At 43.6% G+C, this 16,262-nt stretch overlaps 1 protein-coding gene across 1 annotated transcript in view; it reads right to left on the bottom strand.

Annotated features, from left to right (window-relative positions):
• bean1 (brain expressed, associated with NEDD4, 1) overlaps positions 1–13,204 on the bottom strand; it is a gene marked incomplete at both ends in the record, with an annotated part of 62,192 nt that extends 48,988 nt beyond the window's left edge. The window contains 2 exons of the mRNA XM_080740885.1: positions 1,046–1,066; positions 13,083–13,204. Coding sequence (XP_080597011.1) covers positions 1,046–1,066; positions 13,083–13,204 — 143 coding nt within the window. The remainder of the gene's footprint in view (positions 1–1,045; positions 1,067–13,082) is intronic.
• Between the last annotated feature and the right edge of the window lie 3,058 nt (positions 13,205–16,262).

Below are 16,262 nucleotides of genomic sequence, written 5' to 3'. Positions count from 1 at the left end.
AGTTGAGAGAGAGAGAGTTGAAGCAGGGACCCCCACAACCTGTTCATAAAATTCCATATAGTTTCATTGTTTGACAGCACAATCAGAGTATTTTGGATTCATGTCAACCACTTGAGCCGTCATTACCTAATAAATCCGACCTTTTACTCTGTACTTAGTCTGCTCTTTTTCCCCTCTACACCAAACCTCTTTGCTGAAAATAGCGGATCTACAAGCTCACAACTGAGCTTGTAGATCTGCTATTTTTGGCTACAGCTCTCAGAATATGGACACTAAGGGTTCAAGTTGTCAATATAAAACGGACGATTTGGAGGACCCCCTGTAGTAACTCTGAGGACCCCCTAGGGGTCCTGAACCCCCTGTTGAAGACCCCTGCTTTACACACCTTGTTGCGACCGTAGGTTGCAGTTTACTATCAGAACCGTCACAGCTTGTCCGTAGACGACCGGACGGGTAACGCCTGACACTGTGGTTCCCTTGACACATATGTCAGATACAGAGCAGGGATCTCCATATATGGGCATAAACAGGTGACATCACAGTGATGTCAGACACTCACCGAGCAGGGATCTCCATATATGGGCATAAAAGTGATTCTGTTCAGGATCTCCATTTATGGGCATAAAGGGATTGTATCCTAGAGACAAGGATCTCCATATATGGGCATAAAATGGATTGTACTGTATGTATGAGGTGGGCATAAAAGGGATTGTATCCCAGAGACAGGGATCTCCATATATGGGCCTACGTGTGTGTTGTATGTATGATGTCAGATGTCATAGACGTCGTAGGACTTTCACATAACAATTAACTGAGTAAGCATGTTTGGGCTCTCACAGCATATCTCCATATATAGTACATGGATCTCCATATGTGGGTACCAGGGGTCTCCATATATGGGTAATTGGTCCAATATACATCACTGGCCGCTTGTCGCCCTTAGGCGTCGCGTCTTACTGGTAAACCTGTGATGAGACAGTGTCCACAGTGTACACACACTAACACCCACATACTGTAAGTAATGATCTGGTTGCTTTTAACTCACACTACTGTGACTGCGCTGTGCCTGAGAAAAGATACAAAGATACACATAGAGACACACAGAAGAGCAAAATGCACAAATGGAGAGACACAAATGTGACAGATAGATAGAGAGAGAGAGAGAGAGAGAGAGAGAGAGAGAGAGAGAGAGAGAGAGAGAGAGAGAGAGAGAGAGAGAGAGAGAGAGAATCAGGTATAGCCTGTGGTCATAGCAGTACTATTCCTCTCTCTCTCTCTCTCTCTCTCTCTCTCTCTCTCTCTCTCTCTCTCTCTAACAGTGTACTTGGCCTACATTGCTCCTGTCATCCATTCAAGCTGTCGGCTGAGGAAACGACACAGATCTCACCAGGAACTCTGCTTTCCACGACAGGGACAGACACACCGACAAACAGACAGACACATGTCTCGATAAGGGCGCACCCATGGGCGCACCTCACTAGCACACAAGAGGAGGTTGAATAACAAGCGCTCCACATGACAATAGGTTTGGGGATCTTCTGGGAATTGATTGCATGATACAGTCACCTGTGCGTTCAGTCTCAGGGAGATCGTGGCAGTACATCTTTAAGTGCAGTATACTCAAGTAACTGTACTTTACTTGACTAGTTCAGGTAGGCAGCGATAGTTCAGGTATAGGCACGGTCAGTGGCAGCTCCAGGCAATTTTTAATGGGGGTGCTGGAAGGGAGCTTGGCTATTAATTGAGGTGCTAAGTAGTTGTGGATATAGCCTACCAACGTATATACCGGTATAAGAGCCTAAAGGGCTTCTTTGGAGGTGCTAAAGCACCTGCAAGCACCCCCCTAGCGCTGCCTATGCGCACGGAAGCAAGGGGCTAGAATCCTGTTTCTAAATTGAGGCCATATAGGAACATACCGTATGACGGTTCATATGAATGGCCCCTAGTTTCACTATAGCCATCTTGATGTCCCCCCTGCTGTTTGCAGAAGAGGCCTAACTCTATTGACGTGAATGTTTTTGTTGTCTACGTGTGGGGGGGACACAGATCAATGAAGTACTATGATGTTCTTTATGCATTTGATGTCGACACACACACATGATGGTTCATACCAAAGATGTCTGGGGCTGTTCAAAGTTCAAGGTACAACCAATCAGCCTGTGTATTGGGGAAGGTCAGGGGCGTCACAAGGGGTAGGAAAGTGGGACTGAGTTACCAGGGCCCAAGGTGGAGGGGCCCTAGTAACTTTAGCTATTGAAAAATAGCAGATATACAAGCTCACAGCGCGGCACCGAGTGCCGCGCTGCGAGCTTGTAGATCTGCTATTTTTGAAAAGTCGTGAAAATGTGTGCAAATCTTTGAATATATGTATTTTTTAAGTGAACATTTGTAACTCAAATTTTGCTTCTGGGGGGGTCCCTGGAACTAAATATTTTGAGATGCGGGGTCCTTCACATGAAAACGTTTGAGCATCACTGACATTTTCACGATTTTTCAAAAATAGCAGATCTACAAGCTCGCAAGCGCGGCACTCGGTGCCGCGCTGTGAGCTTGTATATCTGCTATTTTTCAATAGTTAACATTCATGGGGGGCCCGCAGTGAATCCTTGTACCCGGGGCCCATAATTTGGTGTGACGCCCCTGGGGAAGGTTATGTATGTCCATGGAGGAACATCTACAAGTTGGACGTCATTTTTATTTTTATTAAGCTATTTCACGCAAGGGAAGGAACTTTGCCAGGTTTGGAGCTGACATTGACACGACCCATTAACATTAACAATGGCGCGTCTCCGGGTGGTCTGAGGTGTGACCTCCCTGCCCTGGTCGGGGGAGAGAGGGGCAGAGCGGTCAAACTTAAGCCCGTATCAGAGTCGGGTCCGCGGTGGAAGGCTATCCACCGCGGTGTAGTGCCTTGTAGTCTTTTTGAGTCATAAAACTACAACGTTAACGCACAAAAAGACTACAAGGCACTACACCGCGGTGGATAGCCTTCCACCTGATACGGGCTTAACTGGAGATTTAAAGGAGCTATAGTCAACTTTTTCATTGTAGGGCCGACACTTTGTTTACATCCTAGTCTATAGACTAGAATGTAAACAAAGTGTCGGTCTGACAATGGCCAAAATTATTATTTTATCATTATTTTACGCTTTTTGTGGTCATTTTTGAATAGAAACACATATATGAAGCTTATTTTTTTTACAAAATATTTTCGAAACGTTATTTTTATTTTAGCATCAGTTTTTCAAGAAAAGGTTGACTATAGCTCCAGGATGGTATCAAGGTGCCTAATTTCACATTTCAGAAAACGTTGCAGTTTAATTTTTAATTTTAATTCTTTTGATAATTTGCATTGGATATTTAGGAACAGTCATGGAAGGGGAACCTTCTGAGGCCTCGTACACACAGTTAAATCACCTCTCCTGTGCTTCTCCTTGGGGGAGGAGGGGGAGAGGGCAGCATCCAAATTCATTCCCAATGGAAGGCTGCCTCTAGCAAACCTTGAGCTTGCCTCTTGGCTTAGGGACAGCCTTCCTCAAGCCAAGAGGCAAGCTAGAAGTTTGCTAGAGGCTGTAAGAAATTAATTGGACGCTGCCCTTCCCCCCTTATATCCCAAGGAGAAGCTAGCAGCTAGAGGCAAGCTAGAGGCCAGCTTGCTTCTTCAAAACCTGTGCCTTCCATAGGGAATGAATTGGATGCTGCTTTCCCCCCGCCTCCCCCAAGGGCTAGCAGAAGGCTTGTGCTTCCAATGTCTGTCGGAGGCCTTAGGCGAGTGTGTTAACCCTGTATTATACTGTATATTATATATTAGTGCAGCAGTGACGTGCCAAACCATCACGCCAGAGCACTCAGGCCGTGTTTCTCAGAGTGTTTCTCTGAGCGCAGGCACTTCACGACACCACGCAGGGTCAAAGATTCTGGAGACCCCCCCACTGCTAAAAACTATCCACAAAACCTGGGTAAAGAGGGTGAGGAGACCCCTCTGTTGAAACCAGTAAGACGCCCTAAGGACGAGAAGCGATCGTGCTGAAAAATCAGAGACAGACACAATATGTCCATATATGAGCATTCCCAGATATGGGCTTAATAGTGATGACATCAGGAATCTCCATACAGGGGTGGACTGGACATCCGGCATACCGGGCATATCCCCAGTGGGACGACTATAAAAGTGGGCCTGTCGGTGGGCCTAAGCCAGTGGGCTGGGAGGCCACTAAGAGGAGAAGTCCAATCCTTCACCGGCACACAGAGCAGAGAGACGTCACGCGATTGGCCCACTGGCTTGTCTATCATCTGAATACCGGCCTAGTAGCCCAATCACAGGCTACTGTGGCCCAAGAGTCCCACCCAAACTTTTAACAGCTGATACTAGCCCACCACTCATCTCTGCCTCGACACGTTGTGGGCTTGTAGATCTTCTATGTTTGGTGTGCGCCGGGTTGTGGTGGGCCGGTCTGGGCCAGGCATAAAAGGGACAAGGACAGAATTAAAAGTGTGGTTGCCGTGACGAGAGTTCTCAAGCGAGCTGCAGCTCGTAGCAGTAAACAGACAGGTTTTCTTGACAAGTCTTGCTTAATATGAATAAAATAACAATACTTTACAACTGTCGGTTCTTTTTCGCTGGACATACTACAACTGGACATATATAGCTGCGTCAGCCTGTGCGACGCACGGCAGCCTGCCGTGTGTCTCACTAGAGAGTGACAGTACTTTCTCCCAAATAGGTAAGAAAAACATCATGTTATGAATTAACCCGATTATATTAAGCCTAAAATGGTTCCGCCGCCGTACAGAACCGTTTTTAACAGTTTTTAACAATTTTTAACCGTAGAAAAATGAGTAAAATCCGATATTTTTTCGAGACCGTGCCCACATTATGGGACCTCCCGGAAATGCTGATCTCCAAGTTGGGATGTCTGGTAAATGCGACCATCGGTCGCAACAAAACAACACCAGGGTTAGAGGGTCCCGAGACCCACTGCAGAGAGACCCCCACCTCGCTAATAATGTGTCAAGTGCTTTGGCTAGAAGGGGCTGTGGAGTGACACATGATATATGTTAGATATCATCTTTCTGACAGCGTTTGATTTCACATGGCAACAAAGACCTCAGGAGTGCATGCAGCGCGGAGTCAGTGGATTATACTTTGTTCGCTAAAAGCACCTTTTAGACGTGTTAAAATGCTACATGTGTTAAAAGCTATGTGCTGTTTTTTTGGCTCTGGGGACCTTGGACTCTATGGTGTGCACGCACGCAGCCACACACGCACGCACGCACACACGCACGCACGCACGCACGCACGCACTTCTATTGGATATAAAAGGTGCTTTCTAAAACGGCTAGTTCCATTCCTTGATTCTGATTGGCTGGGTGCCATGGTATACCTGAGACTGTAACCCATACCTTGAATCAGTTTATATCAAAGCCAGGTGCGTTATTTCTTTCCACTGTGCCGTGAGGCTGAACTAGAGAAGCGAGCGTTTGATTTCCTCTCAAATCCTGCCGTGCGGGTGCTTCTAAGCACCGCCCGCATGCATAGGACAGTGACTGAATGGCTCCGGGCGGGGCTTGTAAAGGCAACAAGCGCCCTCTATTCTCCAGGCACCACTCGGCTGTTTAGCTTAGGTTGCTATGCTAGCGTTTTTGATGTGATACATAGCAGCTAAATCTGGATGAAAATAAACATGTGTATGGATCGAATATGGTTCTTAACATGAGACTGATCTAACACAAGTGTTGTTTCCCTATTTTTTTTGGCAAAAATAATGACGTGACTTTGTAAACACACACTGGCTTCCGTAAGTCCCCCGTTCCTGCTGGTAAACGCAAGGAAATGTCTCTTCCTGGTGGCGGAGAAGTGTACTTTTTTCTTTAAATAATGCAATGCTATGATTTTCATGTTGCAATATTGTGACCGTTTTAGAAAAGCAATAAGCCACGCGAGGCTTGTGGTTACCGGGGGAGTATACACCGGCTGAGAGGGTCGGAAACACTCGGCTCCGCCTCGTGTTTCCCAACGCCTCTCAGCCGGTGTATACTGCCCCGGTAACCACTCGCCTCTTGTGGCTTATTGCTTTAGTAAGTGATATGTTTTGTTAAAGGACAACTTAATTTTTTTTACAACAAGGGTTCATATTTTAGATTGTAATTAGAGAAAAGAAAAGATGAGTGTTAAAATGTTTTCATTTACTGCTTTCTATTGTTTTAGCGATTTTAGTATTTTGATTTCAGTGGGTGGGGGCATGCGTACAGGGGGCTAAATATGTCTTTTTAGACACAATAAGCCGGCAATTTCTTTGTTACTATTTACACCAGCCCCCATAAGTCACATCTTACCATGAAAGATTGCGGTTTATCTTGGGAATGGGCTTATTGTGTCTAAAAAGACTTATTTAGCCACTTGCATGCATGCCCCCATGCAACCTTGGGGCATGCATGCAAATCAAAATAGTTAAAACCACTAAAACAATAGAAAGAAGTAAATGAAAACATTTGAACACTCATCTTTTCTTTTCTCTAATTACAATCTAAAATATCGTCACTGTCGGGCAGAAACCTTGTATCTCCAAGTTTCAAATTTGTAAATATTTTCGCAAAGCAAAGCCCTGCTTCATCATACAAGGCCGTCTCACAAAAGTAGTGTTTTCACTAGTTTAAATAATTTTTGAAATGATAATTGCAAAACCAACGGTTTTGGACATACAAGGTTTTCACCCGACAACAACGATATGAACCCTTGTTGTAAAAAAACAAAGTTGTCCTTTAAAGTAAGTCTCAATTCTGAGATTTCAGACGGTAATAGGGGTGTTTTAATAAACAGAAAATAAATGTTCAGGTCAGGATACCAATTTGATCAGTCAGGGGAGAGAATTCATTTACGTCTTTTTTTGGAAATGTAAACAAGGCTTTAATCTCAGACTTACGGTTGCTGATGAATAGACAACTAAAGCAAAAGCGATTACCTTGACCAAAACGATCACATTTGAGCTGATAAATGATTTCTCTCTCTGCATGATTGGATTAAATGTGTAACCCCCTGAAAATGTATTTGGTGTTTTTCTGTTTATTAAAGAGTTGGAGACCCTGAACAAACACTCTATAGCAATGATTACTATCACAATAATAGAGCTATTTAACACTGTTACTGAACAAACACTCTATAGCAATGATTACTGTCACAATAGAGCTATTTAACACTGTTACTGAACAAACACTCTATAGCAATGATTAATGTCACAATATAGAGCTATTTAACACTGTTACTGAACAAACACTCTATAGCAATGATTACTGTCACAATATAGAGCTATTTAACACTGTTACTGAACAAACACTATAGCAATGATTACTGTCACAATATAGAGCTATTTAACACTGTTACTGAACAAACACTCTATAGCAATGATTACTGTCACAATATAGAGCTATTTAACACTGTTACTGAACAAACACTCTATAGCAATGATTACTGTCACAATATAGAGCTATTTAACACTGTTACTGAACACTCTATAGCAATGATTACTGTCACAATATAGAACTATTTAACACTGTTACTGAACAAACACTCTATAGCAATGATTACTGTCACAATATAGAGCTAGTTAACACTGTTACTGAACACTCTATAGCAATGATTACTGTCACAATATAGGACTATTTAACACTGTTACTGAACAAACACTCTATAGCAATGATTACTGTCAAAATATAGAGCTATTTAACACTGTTACTGAACAAACACTCTATAGCAATGATTACTGTCACAATATAGAGCTATTTAACACTGTTACTGAACAAACACTCATAGCAATGATTACAATCACAATATAGAGCTATTTAACACTGTTACTGAACAAAAACTGAATACTATCACAATAGGGATATTTAACACTGTTACTACTGTAACAAACACTCCATAGCAATGAGTAGGCCTAATATCCCATAGACTCTATATTATGTTCGGTAACAATGTTAAATAACTCTATTTACATTGTTATTGAACATTGCAAACACTCTATAGCAATGAGTAGCCAACTATCACAACATAGAGCTATTTAACACTATTCAACACGGAGAGAGAGAGAGAGAGAGAGAGAGAGAGAGAGAGAGAGAGAGAGAGAGAGAGAGAGAGAGAGAGAGAGAGAGAGAGAGACCTTCTTACCCGCAGGGTGGCGGAGATGTGTTGTCCCCATAAGAGACGGGATGACACCTATAGGGTGACAGCTGGGTGTCCCCCCGCTCTCTCCTCTCCTCTCCTCTCCTCTCCTCTCCTCTCCTCTCCTCAGCGGAGGTAGCAGAGCGGAGCGGACAGGAGGACCAGTGCGTGCTGTGTGTAGCTCATCCTCGTCTCTTACATAACACCGGCCGACTGATGCAGCCACGGCGACCCAAGCATCCCAGCACCGCAACGCAACGCACCGCGAGGCTGCACCGCACAATCTATGTCTAGCTCTCTCTCTCTCTCTCTCTGTGTGTGTGTGTGTGTGTGTGTGTGTGTGTGTGTGTGTGTGTGTGTGTGTGTGCGTGTGCGTGCGTGTGTGTGCCGTGTGTGTGTGTGTGTGTGTGTGTGTGTGTGTGTGTGTGTGTGTGTGTGTGTGTGTGTGTGTGTGTGTGTGTGTGTGCGCGTGTGTGTGTGTGTGTGCGTGTGTGTGTGTGTGTGTGTGTGTGTGTGTGTGTGTGTGTGTGTGTCTCTCTCTCTCTCTCTCTCTCTCTCTCTCTCTCTCTCTCAATCTCTCTCTCTCTCTCTGTGTTTCTCCCTCTCTGTCTGTCTCTGTCTGTCTCTGTCTGTCTCTCTCTCTCTCTCTCTCTCTCTCTCTCTCTCGCTCTCTCTCTCTCGCTCTCTCTCGCTCGCTCTCTCTCGCTCCCTCTTCTTCGCACCGCTAAACTCTCTCCATCGGAGGCAGCAGCAGCAGCATCAGACGTCTCTGGGTTCAGACAGAGTCCCTGATGATGATGATGATGATGATGATGATGATGATGATGTAGGCTAGTGTTGATTTGCGATTATTTGATTTGCGATTTAGTCATAGTCTTTTTTATACAATGCCATTTAGCTTTAGTCATATTTTAGTCTTCTGAGATGTTAGTTCTAGTCTAGTTTTAGTCGACTATATCATAGATGTTTGTCAGCTATAGCCTAATAAATCTACAGTTGATTTAGTCGACAAAAATGTTTTTTTTTTTTGCTTGATGGCGTCATAATTCCTGATTTTACATTTGGTTGAGCTCTGACAATAGCAGATCTAAAGCTCACAACAACACATCACACAGGTTGTGAGCTTGTAGATCTGCTATTTTCAGAGCGCAACGCGCAAGCGCAACCAAACATAAAATAGCTTGTCTTTTAGTACGGGATCTCTTCTCCACACTAGTCCCTCCTTAACATTTTTGTATTTTTTTATCTGTTGACAAAATTGTCAATAGGCTATATTTAGTCTTTGTTTTAGTCATCACTCATCATAGCTTCGTTTTAATTTCCGTTTTTGTCATTGAAAAAAGGCAGTCGTCATTCGTCATTGTTTTAGTTGACAAAATCAACACTGATGATGATAATCACACTAATGGCAACCTGATGATTAGAGATGTACCCATACCATTTTTTTAACTTCCGACAGGCACGAGCACACATAGACATCAAAGGGGGCTTGAGACTCTGCCCTTTTACCCATCAGTAAAACGTGTCCTCTCCAGACCATGAATGCAGTTTTTACTATGGTGAATGAAATTCAAATGCCCTCTTTCCATGCCATACCTGAAGGCAGCATTCAAGAGAATTGAACTTGACTGCAGCATTTTACCGGTATGTTGAAAGAATTGCCCTCTCTGAAGAAATCCATGCCGTTACGCCACATCTCCAGTATTGACTTGATTATGCTATAGTTTATTGTGGTACAGGGCCGGATCTAGCCTTTAGCAATAGGTGGGGCAGGAAGAAATGATAGGGGAGTCACCTCCAGCCCATGCCGCGAAGTGGCATGGGCGGGGGAAACCCCCTAAAACACCCGAAATGCATAACTATAAGCATTTTGGCACACTTATACCTATAACACGCACTACAAACAACAGGTCTTACACTTATCTATCTCTCTCTAATATCTTTTTATCTATCCTAGTTGTAGCATAACATTTCAAATAGTTTAATATTTTTGAAATTTTAGATTTTTGCATGCCACCATGTTTGGTGGGGCAGACAGGGCATTTAGGGGGGGCATTTCCCCCCCTTGCCTATGCCTAGATCCGGCCCTGTTGTGGTATCAAGCACCGAAAATAGCCGACCTCCAGTTGAGAGCTTGGAGGTCTGCTATTTTCGATATTTCCACCAAACGGCCCTTTTAGAAATGTCAGTCCCTGCCTCTGCACGTACCTGCCACTGCTTCCGAACTTGCGTATTGTACAAATGGAACCAAATAGACCCTTACAGGTCTGTAACTCTGAGAGTGTACAAATGGAACCAAATAATATAATCATCAGGTATTATGATTGTACTTGTAGGAAGATTTTCTTTTGTGGAAAAAAGTGTACAGAAAGTGTTAAAATTATGTTTTTTATGTGGCCAACCCAGTATAATGGTTGTCAGGTGGGTGGTGACCCAGCTGAAGTTATAGCCCACAGTGTTGGGTGCATGGTAAAAGGGGAGGGTCTGATTTTATGATGCCATTAAATCAGCGTATTTCAATTGGGCCTTTTGACTCTGTGGCTTTCAGCTTTCAGGAAGTAACCAAACATACACAGGGAAGACATATTTGCATATTTTAACCGGGGGTCTATTAAAATCATTTTCTATTTCAGTCAACTAAATCTACAGATGATCTATTTGACTAAAATATATTCTGGCAGACCTTGATGGCGTTGTCATGTCAGATTTCTATAGTACTCGGCTGCATGCCGAAAATATCAGATATGCAAGCTCACAGCGCGCCGCGCTTTGATGGGACTCCCGAACGGTTCTAATCTGATACCCACAGCCCTGGAAAATAATATAGCAATTACATAACACATAATTATTAGAACGCATTTGTGCCATTTTACATTGTTGCGTTGGCAGTTCAAAGATAGCAGATATACAAGCTCACAGTGTGTCAGCTTGTGCCGCAGCTTTGCTTCTGGGGGGTGGTGTGTGTGTGTGTGTGTGTGTGTGTGTGTGTGTGTGTGTGTGTGTGCGTTGAGTGTGCGTGTGCGTGTGCGGGTGCGGGTGCGTGTGCGTGTGTGTGTGTGTGTGTGTGTGTGTTCCTGGGAGCGGTCCAGTACTGCTGGGTATGTAACAGTAGCCTACTTAACATTGTCCAGGATTCCGCATTGAATCCAAGCATAGCAGGGGTCTTCAACGTTTTCAGGCCAAGGACCCCTTTGTTGAGAGAGAGATGAAGCAGGGCCAGGGACCCCCACAACCTGTTCAGAGATTCCATATAGTTTCATTGTTTGACAGCACAATCATCAGTGTATTTTGGATTCATGTCAATTTGTGTTTTCAGATATTTAACCACTTGAACCGTCAATACTTTATAAAGTTGACTTTTCACTCTGTACTTAGTCTGCTCTTTTCCCCCCACTACACCAAAGCTCCACTGCGAGGCGTTGTGAGCTTGTAGATCTGCTATTTTTGGCAAAACTTCTCAGAATATGGATGTGGGGTTCAAGTGGTTGATATAAAAAAGGATTTGGAGGACCCCCTGTAGTAGCTCTAAGGACCCCCTAGGGGTCCCGGACCCCCTGTTGAAGACCCCTGCTATTATAGAGCCCTCTGCCCTGTTGGGTGGTCATAGCCTAGCTGCAGCTATACCATCATCCACCCATGTTAAAACAGTTAGTTAGCTAGATGCATTAGTATCTAGGCTGGTTATACCAGGCTAGGGTGGTCCGGTGGGTAAGCCGCGAATCCCACTCTTTCAACATCGGCCCCTGATCCAGAAAAGGGTTGAGAATCTGTCTCATAGATTCTGGTCCCTGGCTGATTTAGCTTAATGTGCAACATTGTTTTCTCACTCTAAAGTAAACAATATGGTATAAGTGTGTACAGGGTATCTGCATATTCCAAAAGTTACAATTAAATTACTTTTAAGACCTTTTTAATACAACATTGTCAAATATTATAGGCCTATATGCAAGAAAGAGGAAAACATTTGAAAAACATGAACATAGCCAATCTACAGATCTTGTAGTTACAGCACAGCACAGCACAGTAGAAGTGCTGGTAAATGTGACAGTCTCCTCCTTCTGCCTAACAGCTCACTGCTGCCCTCTGCTGGAGTCATATAGCTGCTGCTTTACCTCAATCAACATTGCACTACTCCATATAAGGGCAAAATCGGTACACTTTAACATTACAATTGTATAAATACGTTATAAGCTTTGTTTAGCCTCTAAGAGGTCTGAATTTGAATGATGTTGCAAGTGTTGCTGTTGCAAGCATTCCCCACTAGCTGAGTATCTTAAGATGGTTGGATGTGATGATAAGCTATAAGCTTAGTTGATCCTGGCGATAAGGTCTGAGTCGAGGAATGCTCTCTTCCCTGGTGAGAATTGACCCTTTATATAGGGCTTGTTTGTGTATTGTATGACTTCACGCCACATCATCAGCTGTGGACTCTGTGATGTCATCGTATCTCCATATATGGCCATCTCCGTATATGGAGATATAAGTCGTCCATGCCCAAGTATGGGCTGGTGAGGTCAGACTTTGTGTGATGCGTAGGTTATCTCCATATATGGAGATTCAACATTCTGCAGGTGTAACTATGGCTGCCCGTATGACGTGAGAGGTGGAGGTTGTGATAGGTTGTGATATTTGTGGAGATAAGCGACCAACGGTCGCTTATCTCCCGATTAGGGAGTCTTACTGGTACTGTATACTGGTATGTTGTTTCAGGTACACCAAATGTACATTCTCAATTTAACGCTGAAAAAAAGTAACTCAAGTTACTGTGTCTATGTAACTCGAAACTTTATAACTGTAACTTGATCAAGTTATTGCCATGGTGAGTTACTTGTAACTGTACAAGTTACACTTTCAAAGTAACTTCCCCAACACTGCTAATGCCTTAATTTTAATTCCAGCTCCCCTGATGCTGGGCCTGTCTGACTCGGACGAGTCACTGTTTTCACAGCCACCAGTTTCAGCATCACCATCACAGCCTTCCTGCAGCGGTACCTCCACACCCAGACCCAGGGCCCGTTCCTCTGCCCAGCCCCAGCCTGCCCGCATCTTAGCGGATGCAGTATTGGAGACGCAAGAGAGGCTAGGCTGGCTGCAGCAACTGAGAGGCTTGCTGCCTCCAACGAGATTATAGCGCAAAATTTAGCCACAATAGCCGAAATTCTGAGAGGGGTGGCTGCAACACAGGCCCGCATTCTGAATGACTTAACAGACATGAATGAGAACTTCAAACCATACAATCTATGGTTTGAAGTTCTCATTCATGTCTGTTCATTTGTAGCCTATTGAAAAAAAAAAAAACATGTTCTGAAACCTGGTTTGTTGTGTGAATATTTTCTTTTAATGAGAAATAACAAAAAGGGATCTCTGATAATGAGAAACAAAGAAGGAGACCCGCACACTGTAGATAACTTGTAAAAAAGAAAAGTAGCTTTATGTAATGGGCATGTATGTCATTTGGCCCCATCATGACTGGTTCGTCTGGTTCGTCAGGACGCGCATCTTCTGGTGGCACTTGTGGAAGTGGGGGAAGAGGTACACCCAGAGGCGGGTGGTGGGGCAGGCTGGTCAATTGCCCAGGGCGGCACTTTGCGGGGGCGTAAAAAACCCGCATTTGGTTCGCCCAGGGTGTCATATAGCTAAAAACCGCCACTGGGTACACCATATTTCATAGAGATGTTGTGCAAGACACCACAGGCCATGATCATCTTACAAACCCAAAAGGATGGAAAGACATTTGTAAAATTAAACAATTAGAAAAATGCAAAACAACTCATATTTTAGATAGTCATTAGAGAAAAGAAAAGATGAGGGTTGAAATGTTTTCATTTACTTCTATCATTTTAGTGATTTTAATGATTTTGATTTGCATGCATGTCTCCAGATTGGGAGCATGCATGAATTGAATTGAATTGAGTTAGCCTTTATTGTCTCCGAAGATAAATTTGTCTTGGGCAATGGAGGTAACAGTGTACAAAAATACAAAACCACAAAAGACACATACATACATACATACATATACACCTAAAATTCATCCCGCACCTATCATGACACCCCAGTGTGTAATATATCAAGAGCCTCTAGTCCAGTATCACAGCGTTACACTCTCCCAGCATACAGGTTTCCCGTCCCCCCAGCAAATCATCGTCTTTTATTGATGTGCTTATTGAGTGCTTGGATTGATAGCAGAACAAAGGAAAACTTATATCTGTTACGCTTTGCATCTGATGATCTGTACCGTCTACCGGATGGCAGCAACTCATGTTCTTTATGTAAGATGTGACTTGGGTCGCGGATGATTTTAAGGGCCTGCTTTAACGCTGTCCTAACAAAGATTTCTTTGAGAGAACATGGGGGCTGCATGCCAATGATTTTACCAGCCCTCTTGACTAGATTTTGCAGTTGGGATTTGAGTTTGACGGACAGATTACCAAACCAGGTGGTGATACCATATCGGATGATAGATTCCATGTTTGCCCAGCAGCCTTCTCAGGAAGTGCATGCGCTGATTAAGGCGGGAACAAACAGAATCCACTTGGTTGGCCCAGTTTAACTGAGAATCAAAACAAATACCTAAGTACTTATAAGAAGTCACCTGCATGCAAGTGGCTAATTATGTATTTTTAGACACAATTGGGCCCGATTCATCAATCTGGTCGTAAATATAGTATAAATAAAGTGACTAAATCTGGCTTATATGTCTGTCTTAAAATGGGTGTAATTTGGCCGTAAAGTGCTTAATGAATCGGCCCAATTAAGCCCATTCCCAAGATGCACCGCAATCTTTCATGGGCAGATGTGACTTATGGGGGCTGGTGTATCAAAACAGCATCTCCCCCTTTCTGTCTCAGTGTCACAAAAAACTGCCCAAAAAATATCTGCCCGAGTTGGTGTTGGCTAGCTAGACGGGACTGTACTATTATGTTCCCCAGGTTCTATGTTCCCCAGGTTCTATGTCCCCAATTACCACCTAAACCTAACCTTAACCCTAAACCTAACCTCAGTAAAACTAACACTGGTGAATGCATATTAACCTGTGGGGAACATAGAACCTGGGGAACATAGGGTGGACCCCAGCTAGACATGCTTGCGTAATGTGCACCCGCTGCCGCCCGACGGGTTCCTTTTTACCCTTTAAGTATTTGATAGACTAAATGAGAAGAAATTAAAACCACCAATAATTTCTGCTACACTCGATAGTTTCAGCAACGTCTTACATTTTCACTTGCAAAGTTTAGAAGAAATAAACAAATCCTCTTATGACTTCTCTTGTAGAAAAGGATTTTTATTAAACACTTCAGCTTTTAGCGAGTTTCTGGTAAGACAGACCCCAAGCTTTATCTCCAAGTCCTCAATATCATGTGCCCTGCTCAGAAAATATCCCTTGACAATTATTCAACCAAGAGACATTGTATATCTGCTATTTTTCAATAACTAAAGTATAAAATAATTCCAGGCCCCTCCACCTTGGGCCCTAGTAACTCAGTCCCACTCCCCCCGCATCCGGCTAAAGGGAACAAAGCTTGTGTGACACCTCACACAAGATTCTCTACCAAACCCCCCGAATCGGACTTGTACAGCAGTATTTATACCATGTTGATTACATCCCACAAACCTAATATGAGATTACTTGCATTATAGTTAGAAAAAAAAGCCAAAAAGCTAGACTAGTAGCAAGTCATTGCTCAAGAGGAAGTTGTGGTGGCCAACGGCATCAGGGAGCAGAGATAGTATCAGCAGCAGGCTGTTGACTTCCTTTCCAATGCCTGTGTTGTTGCCCACCACACTTGTTTCTCTTTCTTCATTAGAGCGTCATCAGTGGCCAGGGATTGACAAGACCATATCTTAGCCTAACCACGTCAAGGGATATCTTTTTTTTTCTTTTTCTTTTTTTGTTAAGATTTGTTTTTGGGCTTTCACCGTACGCCTTTATTGATAGGACAGTAGACTGACAGGAAATGGGGAGAGAGATGGGGAGTGACACGTAGTAAAGGTCGTCGGGAACGGAACTCGAACCCGCAACACGCTGTCAGGCATCAGAGCCTTTGTGGTATGCGCCAGTGGGCACCCCAGTTGGCTTCATTTTTCAGCATTGGAAGTCGGGGGT

This window comes from Nannobrachium achirus (assembly GCF_963921795.1).
Source record: "Nannobrachium achirus genome assembly, chromosome: 13".
Taxonomy (NCBI): domain Eukaryota; kingdom Metazoa; phylum Chordata; class Actinopteri; order Myctophiformes; family Myctophidae; genus Nannobrachium; species Nannobrachium achirus.
This window is presented reverse-complemented; position numbering and strand designations above follow the sequence as displayed.